Genomic DNA, 16,017 nt, shown 5'->3' with positions numbered 1-16,017 from the left:
TTAAAAGCCAAGGTTGGGAAGCCTATCGGAAATCCAAACCTCAGTTACTGACAGAATAATGAGGGATGAGTACCGATGGAAACCTGGGCCCACAAAGACATTCACTTGAAAAAAAATAGGCGATGAGAATCTCACTGGAAATTCAATACTACCAACAGATTAACAAGGGAATCTACATTGGTAAAGCGCTCTACCAAAACGATAAGTTTTTTAAATACATTGTTACTTTTTAATAATTGTTTGGGCATCCCACCAAATATTTTCGTTTGTAGCAAGACATCGGTGATACTCATTTGTTAGTAGTATGTGGATAGGGTCGTTGGTCATTCGGCATGCCGCAACAAAAGATTACCGACGGAAACTTAAGTCCATATAGACATTCGCTTGAACATAATGGGTGGGAGTACTAACAAGGGATGGGGAGGCAATACTTATTATTTGATTTGGTGAGAGATAGTTTATGTTTATAAGATGGGCTTGATTGCGCACTTGGACTTATTGTGATGGGCTTTCTTTTAACCTTAAAATAAACAATGGCTTATTTAGCAGATTTGAGGGAAAAATAAAATAAAAAAAAAACAACAGTACTCTTAATATTTTAAATATTTAAAGTTTTCTTTAATTTTAGTTCAAAATTTATTTGTTTGTTAATAATATACATTATAAAGTAACAAACAAAAATTTCAACATATTTCTCCAATCGACCAAATTTATTTGTTCTAAGGATACAGGAATGACCGAGCATTACAAAACATATGTTCCATCATACGCTAGCTTTGTGTAACTATAACGTTAAACTAAATGATATTTCATAGCATAGACCAACACCAATTTACTTTGAATATATTGTCAATGACATCATCATCATGTTTTATGTTGATAGTGATAAATTATCATGTTTTATGTTGATAGTGATAAATTATTATGAGCTCGCTAATTTAGTTTAGTGATTGGATTGAGCAAAATATATTATGAATTTTGTAACCCAACAAGGGTTGAATTAGTGTTTAAACAAAACGCAAATGGGAAAACTAGCGGACATATGAGTAAATATAACATGAACAATATTAACGATTCAACAGAGTTTATTAATTTTTATAATCACTTATGTTATGTCTTGATTTACACAAATAAAAGGTGATACATAGATAGGTTATTTGTGTACATGATGATGAATAGAGAATAAAATAGAGTACACAAGAAAAATGAATACGTGACCACTATCATGTAGACATAATTTACAAGTCATTCTTACTATAGTAGGGTAAGAATGTAAAATAGGACGTTTCAATCCTGTTAAAATAGAGTGTAATATTTAGCTTGCTAAAAAGAAAAATCAAATAACAAAAAGTTAAAATAACAGAAACGTATTCATTTTCTAGTGACAAAATCTTTTTCGATTTATTAACATCTTTAAAACCTTACTGAAAATGGACCTTTTCTTACTTTACCCAAATAGGAGTAACATGGGATCTTATTATTAGTGGAGAGAGAAAGGAAATTTAAAAATAGTGGGCTCCCAAAGAATAAGCCAAAACTTCATTGGGAACCACTTCCTGGCAACATTCCAAAAGACAATTAGACTTTGAACATATTCTTAATTTGTCAATAAGTTGATTCCTCACTTAGTCACTTGTAAATATAATGAACCCCTTGTATGCAAACATACAATTTTTATCTGTTTTGTGCTGTGTGCCTACAACATTCCAAATATGTGGGGTTCACCCATAGCCCCTATAAACAGCTTTGGTTTTTCTATTATCATACCTTGCAAAAATCTACAAACTCTCATCTGTTCTGTCTGCGCAAGACTAATAGATCATATTGCACGATCAAATTAAGATAAAATCATTCATGCCCTCATTGCAAAAAAAGTACATGAATCACCAACAAGACCCACCGGTTTTCGATTCATTGATCCTACAACATGAAACCAACATACCCCAACAGTTTATATGGCCCGACAATGAGCAACCCAGCTCCGAAAAAGTGAAGGAGCTTGTGGTTCATTTAGTGGACCTAGGAGGTTTTCTCTCTGGACAATCTGGTTCAGTCGAGGAAACCTCCAAGGCCGTTGGTGAGGCTTGCAAGAAACATGGTTTCTTTGTGGTTACCAACCATGGAGTCAATACAAGCCTCATAGAAGATGCTCATAGTTACATGGACTTGTTTTTTCATCTCTCATTTTCGGAAAAACAACGGGCACAGAGAAAAGCCGGTGAGAGTTGTGGATATGCCAACAGCTTCACCGGACGGTTCTCCTCGAAACTACCATGGAAAGAAACCCTTTCTTTTCAATTCTCATCTGAAAATAATTCATCTAACATGGTGATGGATTATTTTGAGAAAACAATGGGAAAAGAGTTTACTCGTCTCGGGTATGTAATTTATATATATGTTTTTGTATGCTAAAGCGTATTCGTTGGATAATATATATTCTAACCTAGACATTTTCCTTCTTGTGATCATTATAGGAAAGTTTACCAAGAATATTGCAATGCCATGAGCAGACTTTCACTTAAGATCATGGAGTTATTGGCGATGAGCCTTGGTGTAAACCAAGCTCACTTCAAGGAACTATTCGAAGAAAATGATTCGATAATGAGGCTAAACTACTACCCGCGATGCCAAAAGCCAGACCTCACTTTAGGTACCGGCCCTCATTGTGATCCAACATCCTTAACAATTCTTCACCAAGATTCTGTTGGTGGTCTAGAGGTGTTTATAGACAACGAGTGGCGTTCCATTGCGCCAAATCTAAATGCTTTCGTCATTAACATAGGGGATACATTCATGGTAGGCTATCTTTTCCCTACATTAAGATCATTTATTTTCTTTCCCTTTTTTTGGATCTTTAATGTGTTTGTCATTTTCAGGCACTTTCAAATGGAAGATATAGAAGCTGCTTACATAGAGCTGTGGTTAATAACAAAATTCATAGGAAATCACTTGCTTTTTTTCTCTGCCCAAAGAAGGATAAGGTGGTGAGCCCACCAGATGAACTGGTGGACGAAAACAACCCTAGAATATATCCAGATTTTACATGGTCAACCTTTCATGAATTCACTCAGAAGCATTACAGATCCGACATGAATACACTCCAAGCTTTCACTGACTGGATTCAACACAAAAACATATGATCCATGGGATTGGATGTCTGCATAGTTGAAGCCTTTAGCATGAACGGAAATTATCCGATAACCTAAAAGTGGAGTTCGAATCATACTCATATTTATCACCCGGCCTGTGAATACTTCTGAAGGGTACGTGTAAATGGTTGAAACGTACAGGTTTCAGTTCTTTGTAGTAGCATGAAGAAAGTGATCATGTTGATGTCCATGGGAAAGATTTATCGATCATCCGTATGTGCAGCCATGGAAGTTAAACTGGGAATGGAAATACATTAGGCAATTTTGTAATTTTTATATTTTAGCATGCAAGAAATTATTTTCAGTTCTATCTAGGTGATTATCAAGTCTTGTTTATGTTTTCTTTTAAGACAAATTTCTTTTTATTTCCTGGGACTCGAACCCAGGATGTTTTTGTGTTTTTGTCTCTATCACTGAGCCAAGAACCAGAGCTACTGTCTTGTTTATGTAAAATTGCAAATGGAAGAAAATACCAATAGAAACGCATTATTAGATCTATAAATGAGGATCCTATGCTTTACTAATTAATAATTTCTTCTTTATCTAATATTATGTTGTCTTTTGTGTAGTACATCATGACCACCCTAATTGACTGGTGAACGGTTTAATCAATTTTCTTGGATATTTTTCTATGTTGATAATAGAGGATGCAGACGTAGACATGCATAGGTTATTTTGATCACACTACAAAGAAAAGGAGCAATAACGGAGCCAGATGTCACAGCTAAAGACCCTGATTGTCGCCTCTAATACCGCTAATACCAAGATGCTAATGCCCAGTAATTAATCGACGCTAATTGTGTCGCTACTAATGACTAGTGCGGAGAGTTTTCCGTATACGGATTTCCAGCCATGGGGTATATATTAACACCCACTAGTGTTAATATAATGGCATTTAAGCATGCATTAAAACACTCTCTGCTAGTGTTAAGCTTGTTAAAATGGTATATGGATTATGCTTTTAATAGGTTAAAAGAAAGAATATGTATTAATTACTAATTGATTTGTTTTTTTAATTAACTTTTTTTTCTTTTTTTAATCCAAAATTAATACTATATAAACCAAAATTTTATTACGGTTTCAAACCAAATAACCAAATAATCTTTATCATCAATAATACCCTCTTAAATTTTTAAACAATGTCGTTGTAATCATCATCATCATCATCATCATCATCATCATCATCATCCGACACCGCGGATGAGGTTTTTTTCAAACAGTTGTAGTCGCAGCCCAAGCTTTTCATCATCATCATCATCCGAAACTGCGGATGAGGTTTTTTTTCAAACAGTTGTAGTCGCGGCCCAAGCTTTTCTACAACAACCACAAGCGCCGCCATGAACCCGAAAAGCTGCACTCAATCACAAACGGCTACACGCTCATTTGATGCTTAATAATGACTATTTTAAAGAAGTGGATCCCACGTATACGGGCGATATATTTAAGCGTCGTTTTCGAATGCACCGACCCGATTTTTGAGAATACTTGAAGATGTGGAAAGAGTGAACCCATGGTTCCGACAAGGGTATGATGCGAGAGGCCGAATTGGTTTTAGCGCCTTACAAAAATGTACGGCGGCTATTTGGCAAATGGCATACGGAACAGCTCCGGACGCATTCGACGAATACTTAAAGATGTCCGAGCGTACTATGAGGTTATGCATTTACAAATTTAATAAAACTAATATGGGTTTCTTAGTTTTTAAGGCGGAAGAACTAAAACAAGAGATTAGGAACAAATATGGGCTTTCTTATTTTTTTTATTTTATGTTTTCTTATGTTTTTATTTTATTATATTATCAATGTTTATTCTAAATAAGAAATTAATAAAAGATTATTATCATTATTATTTATTTTTGTAATTAAATTAAATGTTTGATATTAAATTAAATATTAATAAGAGTGAGATGGAGTTAAATGGATTAAACCATTTCCTTTGGATGAGATAGAGTGAAAGAGAGAAAAACGAGTGATGTGGAACTTATGTGGAGTTAAAAAGGGTTAGAGTATACCCTATGGCCTAACAAAACACAATTAATTTACGGGGGAGTTTGTTATTAAACAAATTAATTGAACTTAAAAATGAAACAAAACCCGATTAATTTCTTATCAATATCAGTGTTAGATCACACAATTTCTACAAACACAAGTGGGCAGAATTTTAAACAAGCACTACATAATTTCTATATAAAATTAAACGAGATACATACGAGTGGTCGGAGCATGAAAAAACGGTGGCAGTCCGATGAGAATAGTTTCATCAGGTCTTCATGGTTGTGGGCAGCTGACGGAAAGCGAATGAAGACGGCGGTGGTTAAAGGAGATCGATGGGCGTGGTGTTGAAAAAGATGGATTATTGTGAAGGAGAATAAAAGGAGGGTTAGAAGCAGCCCTAGCCATTGGATCACTCTTGTATCAAGCACACGGATTGGTGTGTTTAGCGACGACAACAAGCAATTATAGCAACATGCAACATTTAAATACATATAAGGATTATCCAGAAGGATTGAAAAAATAGTAAAACTAGTCATTTATGTTTGTACGTTTTTTTAATAGATGTCCTTTGGAAAACTTAATTGCATAAAACATCCTTTGTATTTAAATACTCTATTATGCTTTGTCCTTTGACCCTAACCTAGTTAAGTTTTCTCGTTAAATCTGGTCATGTGCATTGCACATGAGGTTAATTTTGTAAATTTATCTTAATAATTAATAATTAATATAAAAAACGTACATAAAGATATTTAAAATTTAAAGTTAAAAATGCCCTCTCTCTCTCCCACCAATCTTCATCCTCATCTTTATCACACATACAACCATTTCTTTCATCTTTCAACCACCAATCCTCCGGCCACTCCTCCGACCACCACCTCTACCACCCACCCGAGGATGACCACCGCTTATCACTGCCAACATGTGCCACCACGACCTTTATAAGCCATCAAATCCATTCGCCAAAGAAACCCCATCTCCGACTACCATTAAATCCGGCCACCCTGGCCAACACCGTCAACGCTAGATGACTACACCATTACCGTAACAACGCCATATACCAGTTGTGGCAAGTAGGAGCCACCTAGGGTTTCAATTCAAAATTAGGGTTAACATATATCAAAACCTTCAATCTCTTATTCAAGTTCTAGGGTTTCATTTTATTCAATTAATTGGTAGAAACAAAGACTTGATGGTGGCGGAAATCGATGAAGAAATAAGGTGTTGTTTGGCGGAAATCGATTCGTTGGTTGGCTTTATCTAAGTTGTGATGCAGAGGCTGAGGTTGGGATTCGAGGCTGGTTGTAGGTGGTTGATGACGGATGAAGAAAGTAAGGTGTTGTTTGGTGGCGGACAATGGAGGTTGTGATGCAGCAAGGGTTACGATTTTGGGTTGGGCAATGGTGGTGGCCGGCCACATTGCCAATGTCGGTTTGTGGTGGTGTTGGGGTGGATGGTAAGGACTTTAACTCACACAAGCTGTTAAAGTATTGATTTGGGTTGGGCAATGGTGGTGGCCGGCCACATTGCCAGATCTCTTTTACCGGACCTCGTTTAGGACAATAAATCTTCGATAAACATCTGGATAAACCTCGGATACGGCAACCATTTGTCTTTGCCAAAATTCAAATTCATGTTATCCAGCACCATACGTGAGAATTTATTATTAAAATTTAAGAATAACGCAGCAATCGTACTCATTTAGTAATCGAGTATCTCATCGTATCCTCCCTTCCTATGACCCAAACAATGTACCACCATGTGTACCAAAAATTTATACGGCCTCGAAAACGTCGTCTTCTTGAAAGATAAAGTATTAACTGACTCCAGAATTCCCATCCGCAGAAAACATCCCTTCACCATCTTTTCAACTAGATCAACGGGATCCGTTTCCTCATTACCAAACTCCAATACACGACGAATCAAGGCTTCCGATATAACGAATTCTCTCTTCTGAACAACCGTTTTGATATCCTTTCCCTCAACCTTGGCATTCGCCCAAAACTCTGCAACTATACTCTTGTACGGTTCAACAAATGTGAGATTGCCTTGTAGATTCGAGAACTTTTTAGAAACAGCATCATCACTGTAAAATCTTTTGAGTTCTTGTCTGCTTCATTCTGATAAGCACAGATATTGTGCTTCTGATCCGTATTCTTTTTGACCCTATACCATCTGTAATTAAGAACAAACATCAATCAATTTTGTTAGTAACAAATTACAACGGATATCATAATTTCCAGCCGTATAAGTGTTTATGCACGCATAAGTTTCTGAATGCATATGTATATGACAGCGTATATGTATTATGAACGCATATGTATATATATCAGCGTATATGTATTATGACGTATAAGTATGACTTAGTGCGTAAATTTAGTTGGAAACTTATACGCCGTAAATGTTTCAACTTACACGCCGCATAATTTTAAACATATGCGGCGTGTAAGTTACACGTGTTGAACTTTTGACCAAAAGATCATACTGTCAAAAACTGAAGTTATAACCCAAATTAATACTATGAAATCTTTTTAAAGGTGCCGATGATCCTTTATCATGATTCAATTTTGATATTAAACAACTATTTCAGAATAGAAAGTCATTTCTATATTGTGACATTTGAGACAAAACCAGGTACACCTCAGTACGTATTTACCGATTAAGCAATTAAACGCTTATTATGTAACGAACGAGCAATTAATCGAACGGGTCTGGTTATGACCGAGATATCCCGGGGGTGCATATCTAGTTGATATACATTTAATATAAGCTAACATATTATTATTATGGCCTTAGTACGATAGCGAACCAGTTAAACGAAAACATGCTCGTTTAACTACTCGCTATGAATTTAAACACAAAAGAGAGTTACAAAACAAGATATTTACCCCCACCTTAAGTTTCCTCTTATTTTTTAAATGATTCTTAAGATATTTTAGACCTCAAAACTTGAGAAAAGAAATATGGAAATTTCTTGTTCTTCAGCAACCTTCAAAAAACCGTAAGTATTCATTTTAATCATGTGTTTTCAATTTGTTAATCAAGTTTAATTCTATATAAACATAGTTTGATTACCAAAAATCATTCCTAACCATGCAAAAACCTTAAAAATTTTCCAAAATATATTATGATCATACACATGGTTAGGAATCAAAATGATACTCTTTTTTGGCCATAAACACGGATTAGAGGGTTTAAACGGCGTTTTTACGGTTCAAAAGTTCGGTTTAATACCCTAGCCGAAACCCTAAGTTCCAAGGCTTCCATATTGATGAAACATGCTTGTTTTGTTATATAGGACCTATACCTAGCTTACATAGAAGCACACGAACCCATAAACTTGATTAAGAGGGCAAAAACGGACGAAAACCGCAAAGGTAGTGCCGAATTGCTCGATTACGGGCTGTTTAGGATTCGATTATGATGTGCATATTGTTAGGTTATAAAATTTTTCAGGGACATTAGGGAACATATGAGTGAGTACCTGGCCAAATTTGGTAATTTTTCGACCGTCCGAGAATATTTGGCGAATTTATTACCGAATTGGGGCGTTTATTTGGGAAAAATATTTAAGATATTTGAAAAGTTATGAAATTTTGTGGGGAACTCAGATTTTATATATATGATCATATATGAAATTTGGGAGTCATTTGGAAAACCCTAGCTATGTTTTGTGGATTCGCGTTTATTCGAGTCTTCATAGTTGTTTTTGGCTCGAAAAGTGTATTTCACAAGGTTGTTAGCTTCTGGAATTTTTACAGGTCGTTTTGGAAGTATTTTGATCACTCAGGAATTTTGCAGATTTTTTGGGAAATCGTTTGCTATAATCGGACAATTTTCGGGCTAAATATAACATATAAAGTGATTTTTTATAAATTAATAAATTAGTAAATAATTCCAGAAATATTTTTATAAAAATCTAGATATTTTAATTGATAAGTGGCTAAATTTTTATAATTTAATGATTATCGGATAATTAATTGTGCTAATTTGAAGATTAAACAAATTCAATTATGATAAAAACCGACAAGTCACATCCTGATTATATCTGATTTCGCCAGATATTTTCAATGGGTCTTTGCAAACCGATTTTTTGTTTATTCTTGTCAACTCTTTTGTGTTGCACATGATCCCGGTCCTGACACAGATGTTCATCTAACTGAAGAGCATATCAGAAATATTCAAGACATAATGAATGAACTTAGAAGAAATGATCCAAGGATTCAGACTTTGTTAAACTTTGGTGATGTTGGGTTGGATTTTCTACAAGGAAGATTGGAATCTTCTCTACCTCCTCAGAAATGGCTAAGTATGGAATTCGAGCAAGCCCAGACGATCGAGCATGGTTTTTACTACTTCGAGCAAGGTTCTGAACCTTAAATGGTTGATTCTTCTAAGTGTTAAAGGTTTCGAGCAAGCTACACTTCAACGAGCAAGAGTATTCTTCTATCGAGCATGGATTGCCAATCGAGCAAACAGCTTGATCATACAAGTTCTAGCCAAGTGTTACGAGCACAGGATGATCGAGCACATGGGGACGAGCATGGATGCAATAAGAGGATGTCACGTGAATCAAAGCAAAGACTTCGAGCACAGTTCAGTTACCGAGCAAGATTTACATCCGAGCATGCTAAAGATTGCTGAATAAGAAAAGCTAAAAACATCAAGAAGAATGAGCTTGCTCGATGGACTAGTTCGAGCAAAGCATGGACAAGTCAAGAGGAATGAAGCTTACTCAAAGGGAATATGTATTCTTCGAAAGAGAATGTATTCCAAGTAAAGTCTGCTCGAGGACATTCACCGAGCACACCTAGGATAGGAAGTTTGCTCGAGCAAGGTATGTACCTTGCTCGAGGACTGTAACACTTGTATTAGATTTATCTTTCATTATGTAATGACTAGGACTTATAGAAGGAATGTCAGAGTCTATAAATAGACGTCCTAGGGTACCTTTAGGGTACGGATTTGGAGACAGGGGCTGGCACGCACTGATTACGAAAACATTCCATTTTGTTCATCGTACAAGAGCCGCCGCTGTCACACAAAACCCTAGACATTCCATTCACTGTTCCACTGATGTATCATTAAATATAGTGAATCTTTGTCTTTGAAATAGCTTTTACTGATTATCATTTACTGTTTTGTGTTTGATATCTGTTCACAATCCTTCATTCTTAATCATTGGATATCCTGATTCCACCGGGATATTCAATCGGTCTTTTGAGTATTCGAGTCGGTGTGTTCTTGTCAAACCTTTGCTAAGGTTTCATCCGACTGACGGTCCTAACAAGTGGTATCAGAGCTTGAGTAAGCTCACTGAAGACCACGGGACTGAGGGTTTGTGAAGAAGCTTGAAGAGTCACTGTGCTACTATAAAAAAAATAACTCAGATCTGGTGAAATGGAAGACCAGGAAGTATCAACCAACAAGATTCCAAGACTGCTTGGACAAGAGAACTTCATAAAATGGAAAGTGCTATTTGAAGCTACAGTGAACTATAACGATCCAGAACTTTGGATGGCTATCACTGAAGGGAACTATGTTCCTTCAGCAGCTCCAAACAACAACGCTGCGGTCGATTTGAGAATGAAAAAGAGGAATGATAAAGCTCTATCAATGCTGAAGATGGGGCTCTCATGGGAAATTTTAACCACTGTAAATCATCATAAAACCGCAAAGGATATGTATGATGCAGTGATTGAAATGTTTGAAGGAAACACTGAATTGAAAGATATTAAGAAAGACCGACTGAAGCAGCAGTTGGACAGATTTAAGTTTAAAAAAGGAGAAATGTTGAAGTCAGTGTTACAAAGGTTTATGACTGTTGTAAATGAGATTAGGACCACTGATCTGCAGATTTCCGATTTTGAGCTTAACAAGAAGCTTCTGTCATCTCTATCTGGAGAATGGTACACTGCAAGCAAGTTTATAAAGGAAAAGGCAAGCTTTCCTAGCTTCAAATTGGATGATGTGATTGCCTTTCTTAAGGCTGCTGAGCATGAAATGATTGAGAACACATGATTAAGGAGGATAAACCCAGTTTTCAAATGAACAATGCTCTAGTAGCACCAATGGGAAATCCTTCTGTCAAATCTCATCAACCAATCATTGAAGAACCATCAGAAACAGGCTCAACCTGCAGTGGACAGTCAAGATTTAACGTCCAATTGATTGAGGATGAGGCTCCATCTGCTGGTGGTGGACAATCTGCTTTCCTACACAACAACAATGCCCATGGAATAGATTATCAAGCATTGTTCTCTATGTTTACTGAATCATATCATGCCTTTGTCGCCAAGAACCTGATCAATACAAGTATTGTGCAGGAAGATCTTGAGCAAATTGATGCTGATGACTTAGAAGACATGGACATAAAGTGGCAGGCAGCTATGTTAGCCGTGAGAAGCAAAAGGTTGCATAACAGAACTGGAAGAACAAGCTTTAATGACCCAAATGAAAGAATCGACTTTGACAAATCAAAGGCCATCTGTTATAACTGTCAACAACCAGGACATTTTGCTAGAGAGTGTAACATGCCGAAGCAAGTTGGCAATCAAGTGAATCAAAACCAATTCTATCAAAACCAGAATCAGAACTTCCAGCAACAACGAACTCAAATCCCCAACCAGAACCCATATCAACACCAAAACAGAAACCAGCAACAAACCTTTCAACCTCAGAGAAATAATCAGATGCAGGTTCACACAAATCAAAACAGACCATCTCAAAATGGTGTGAACCAGCAAAGGGATCAAGGGAATGTAGCTGTTACAAGGGTGGCTCAGGATGGAGAGTTTGACTGGAGTAATCATGCTGCAGAGATGGAGAAAGCAAATGTTGCATTCATGGCCAAAATTCATGATAAGGCTGAATATTCCAACACTCAGGTACATTCTGATACTTCTGTTTCTGATCTTCTTGCTACAATTGATGAATTAAATCAGGAGGTTGGAAAATGGAAAACTGAATGTGGAAGGAAGGATGTATTCCTGAATGTGTATGAGGTTAGTGAGGCTACATATGAATGTCAAATCAAGGGATTGGAGGATGATTGCATGGTATCATATCAAGCTCAATCCAGAATGAGAATTGAGATAGAAGGACTAAAGAAGATGTTTGCTTAAGAAAAACTCAAGAATGCAGAGTTGTTGATTGAAATGGAGTTTTTGAAAAACCTTGTCTCTACAGGAAACATTATTGGTCATGTTGACAAAATGACAGAGGAAGAGAAATACAAGAAGGTACCACCACCTTTCTGTGACAGTTACCCTTTGAAAGTTGATAAAGAGAGCAGAAGTGAGTATCTCAAACAGTTCAAAAATGTGTTTGATGATAAGCCTGAATTTATCAAGCAGTATGATGATGTGATTGTAGATTAGGATGGAGAATTTGTGATGAAACAGACTGATAAGTCAGAAACTGTGATTGATGAACATCCTCAAGGAGAGAAAAAGAAGTGGAGTGAATACTCTAGTGAAGAAAGCAACTGTAGCTGTGGAAGCTCTAAGTCATCAAAGGAGAAGAAGAAGAAAAGAACAAATAAGAAGAAAAGTGACAAAATTCCTCTTCTGCCTCCTATGACATCAAAGGTAAGAAAGCACCACGAGAGAATGAGAAGAGAGCATGTTCCATTTGATATATGTGCTAGACCACAGCCAGTCATCAAGAAGAGATCAGAATCACAGCCAGTCTTCAAGAAGAAAACAGAACAATCAATTAAATCCTCTTATGATCAGAGTCATCCACCAATCTACCCAGTCTTTTCTAATCATGAATTATTTGATGTTGGTGATGTGGATAATGCTCCAAGAAGAAGATATCCAAAAGAACAAGAGGGAGGTTCTTCAACAATGCCATCCAAGCTGAAGAAAATTGTTTTTGTCAAAGAAAAATATCCACAAGCAATTGATCTCAGCAAGCCAATCAAGATGGATTTTTCAAGCACTTTGAATCCAAAGACATCTTTAGGATTTGACTTCCCTAAACCAAGTGACAAGATCAAGGACAAGAAACTTCTTGAAGATTTGGGAAGCTTTGTTAAAGTATTCTGCAAGAAATGTGATGCTTATGGGCATCACACTGACTCTTGCTGGATTCTTGAGGATATCTTTGAAATTCCAGATGTGGTTAGTGGCTATGACATGAAAAGCTACAAAGAAATGTATGAGAGATACTTAAATGGAAATAAAAACCCACCTGAAGATAAGAACCATCAGCCTATGTTGGAACAAAGGCTCAAAACAATTTTGAAGATCAAAGAAAATGACCAAATCCTAAAAACAACAGACAAGAACAGAAGGTCACCAAATGAAGAGAAAGCTAAGAGGAGACCAGGTGTTCTGAATGGTGGTGAGAAGTTTCTGTTAAAACAAGGATTTGAACCAAGAGGATTCAAGTGGAAGACAAAGAAGGATGTAGAAGAAGGGAATGAAAAGGTGATTGAGGAAGTTGATAGTAGCATTAAAGTGTCTGCTGTGTACCTTGGATCAGAGACCGACACTGATGAGGATAGTGAAGTAGTGTATGAAGATCCACCACCTGTTCCAATCCCAACTTCTGATGCATCCTACACTATCTCTGAATTACAAACTGATGGAGGTTGTAACTCAGAATCAAACTGATTCCTTTTGTGTGTGTGCAGGAATAGTTCATAAGTAGCAATGATCTAGGGTATATAGATAGTGGATGTTCAAGGCACATGACTTGTGACAAGACTGCATTAATTAATTATGTGAAGAAATATGAGGGACCAGTTGCATTTGGGAGTGATGAAAATGGAGGAAAAATTGTTGGGAAGGGAACACTCACAAATGGCAAAGTATCCTTTGAGAATGTTCTACATGTTGAAGGACTACAGTACAATTTGCTGAGCATTTCTCAAGTATGTGACAAGGGATACAAGGTTGCCTTCAATGATGAACATTGCCTGATTTTAAAGCCAGAGTTTGTGATTCCAACCGAAATGCTTATGATGATGGCTCCAAGAAACGGCAACCTCTATGAACTGAGAATAAATACTGCAACTTCAAGAGGTGGTTCATGCTTTGTATCAAAGGCAACTGAGAATGAAACAGTGCTATGGCATAGGAAGATGTGTCATGTAAATTTGAAGAACATTAACAAACTAGTGAAAGGTGAACATGTTGTTGGCCTTCCCACAAGAGAGTTCAAGCTAGAAGAAAAATGCACATCTTGCCTAAAAGGAAAACAACACAAATCCTCACACAAGAGCAAACTGATAAACACAATAGATGAGGTCTTGGAATTACTTCACATGGACTTGTTTGGTCCAGTGAGTGTTCCAAGTGTTGGAAGAAGAGATACTGCCTAGTGATAACTGATGATTTTTCAAGATTCACTTGGGTATATTTCATGAGCAACAAGGATGAAAGCCCAAATCTGATCAAATCCTGTGTACTCAAGATGGAAAATCAACTTGACAGGAAAGTGAAGGTAATTAGAAGTGACAATGGGTCAGAATTCAAGAATGACACGATGAGTAAATTCTGCACTTCTAAGGGTATTTTCTAGCAGTACAGTGCTCTTTGAACCCCTGAACAAAATGGTGTTGCAGAAAGGAGAAATAGAACTTTAATTGAAGCTGCAAGAACCATGATTGCTGATGCTAACCTTCCTGTTACCTTCTGGGCAGAAGCAATAAATACTGCATGTTATGTGCAGAACAGGGTTCTACTTAACAAGGCTCAAAACAAGACTCCATATGAGATTCTCTACCAGAGAAAGCCTTATGTGAAGTTCTTGAAGCCTTTTGGATGTAAATGCTCACTATTGAACACAAAGGACTACTTGAACAAATTCCAGTCCAAATCCCTGGAATGTTTCTTTGTGGGCTATTCATCTCATTCAAAAGCTTATAGAGTGTATGTGAAAGAGCACATGGTGGTCATTGAATCATTTGACATAATCTTCAATGAAAACCAGTTCAACAATACTGATGGTCCAAAATGGCTATTTGATCTTGAGAAAATGATAAAATCATTTAAAATCTATAGTGAAGACATGGATGATAGTATGTACAGAACCAGCTTTGAAGAAAAAGAAAAAGCAAAACAAGTTGACATGAACAAACTATGGACCTCAGTTGCTCCTGAAGCAAATGGTTTTGACTTTGGTAGAAACATTCAAGAAGAAGATGAAGTAGAGAGAGTTGGACAAGAGGCTGCAGTTGAAATCTCAAATGAAGGTCCAAGTGTTATTGAAAGTGAGCCCTTCCAAAGTCAACAACCCTCTCAGACTGAAGAAATGTCTCAGTTGCAGACCCTGTTTGACTCATTGCAGCTAGGAGGAAATGAGGCATCTACATCAAAACTCAATGATGTTCAAAACTCTACTGAAAATCAAGACAGATCTGATGATGAATCTGCTGAGATGAATATGACAAATCTAGAAGAAGTGTTTGTACCACCAGTTGTTCAAACTATCTCTGTAGAAAGAAATCACCCTGCAGAGAACATAATTGGAGATCTACATGAAAGAGTTACCAGAAGTGCATCTGAAAGAGCAAATATCTGCCTGTATGCCTGTTTTCTATCCCAAATTGAACCAAAGAATATCAATCAAGCTTTAAAGGACAACAGCTGGGTGGAAGCTATGCAGGAGGAATTAGCTCAGTTCATAGACTTACATGTGTGGGACTTAGTGGACAAGCCCAGAGGCAAGTATGCAATTGGTACAAAATGGGTCTTTAGAAACAAGAAGGATTAAAGGGGGATAGTGATTAAGAACAAAGATAGATTGGTGGCTCTAGGGTGTCTACAAGAAGAAGGAGTAGATTTTGAAGAGGTATTTGCTCATGTTGCAAGACTAGAGGCTATCAGGATTTTTCTAGCATATGCAGCATCAATGAATATTAAAGT

The 16,017-nt window shown here is 36.7% G+C and overlaps 1 protein-coding gene across 1 annotated transcript; it reads left to right on the top strand.

The window, feature by feature from the left end:
• The first annotated feature begins 1,807 nt into the window (after positions 1–1,807).
• Positions 1,808–3,140, top strand: LOC143597403 (gibberellin 20 oxidase 1-like). Its single transcript, XM_077075913.1, has 3 exons — positions 1,808–2,378; positions 2,475–2,796; positions 2,877–3,140. The coding sequence occupies exons 1-3, from the start codon at positions 1,855–1,857 to the stop codon at positions 3,138–3,140; spliced, it is 1,110 nt and encodes a 369-aa protein (XP_076932028.1). The 5' UTR covers positions 1,808–1,854.
• Positions 3,141–16,017: the final 12,877 nt, after the last annotated feature.

The sequence above is a fragment of the Bidens hawaiensis genome, unplaced genomic scaffold, assembly GCF_021521415.1.
Source record: "Bidens hawaiensis isolate Kalapana, Puna unplaced genomic scaffold, B.hawaiensis_p1.1 tig00048235_1, whole genome shotgun sequence".
In the NCBI taxonomy this organism is placed as follows: Eukaryota; Viridiplantae; Streptophyta; class Magnoliopsida; order Asterales; family Asteraceae; genus Bidens; species Bidens hawaiensis.
Note: the sequence above shows the minus strand (reverse complement) of the source record. Positions and strands in the feature narration are given on the sequence as shown.

What these genes read in the sequence shown, in the direction of transcription:
- LOC143597403 (XM_077075913.1), top strand. Translation starts at nt 1,855, where the DNA reads ATGCCCTCATTGCAAAAAAAGTACATGAATCACCAACAAGACCCACCG. An exon ending in AAAGAGTTTACTCGTCTCGG is followed by an intron (nt 2,379 to 2,474) that starts GTATGTAATTTA and finishes TGATCATTATAG; the next exon opens with GAAAGTTTACCAAGAATATT. An exon ending in ACATAGGGGATACATTCATG is followed by an intron (nt 2,797 to 2,876) that starts GTAGGCTATCTT and finishes TGTCATTTTCAG; the next exon opens with GCACTTTCAAATGGAAGATA.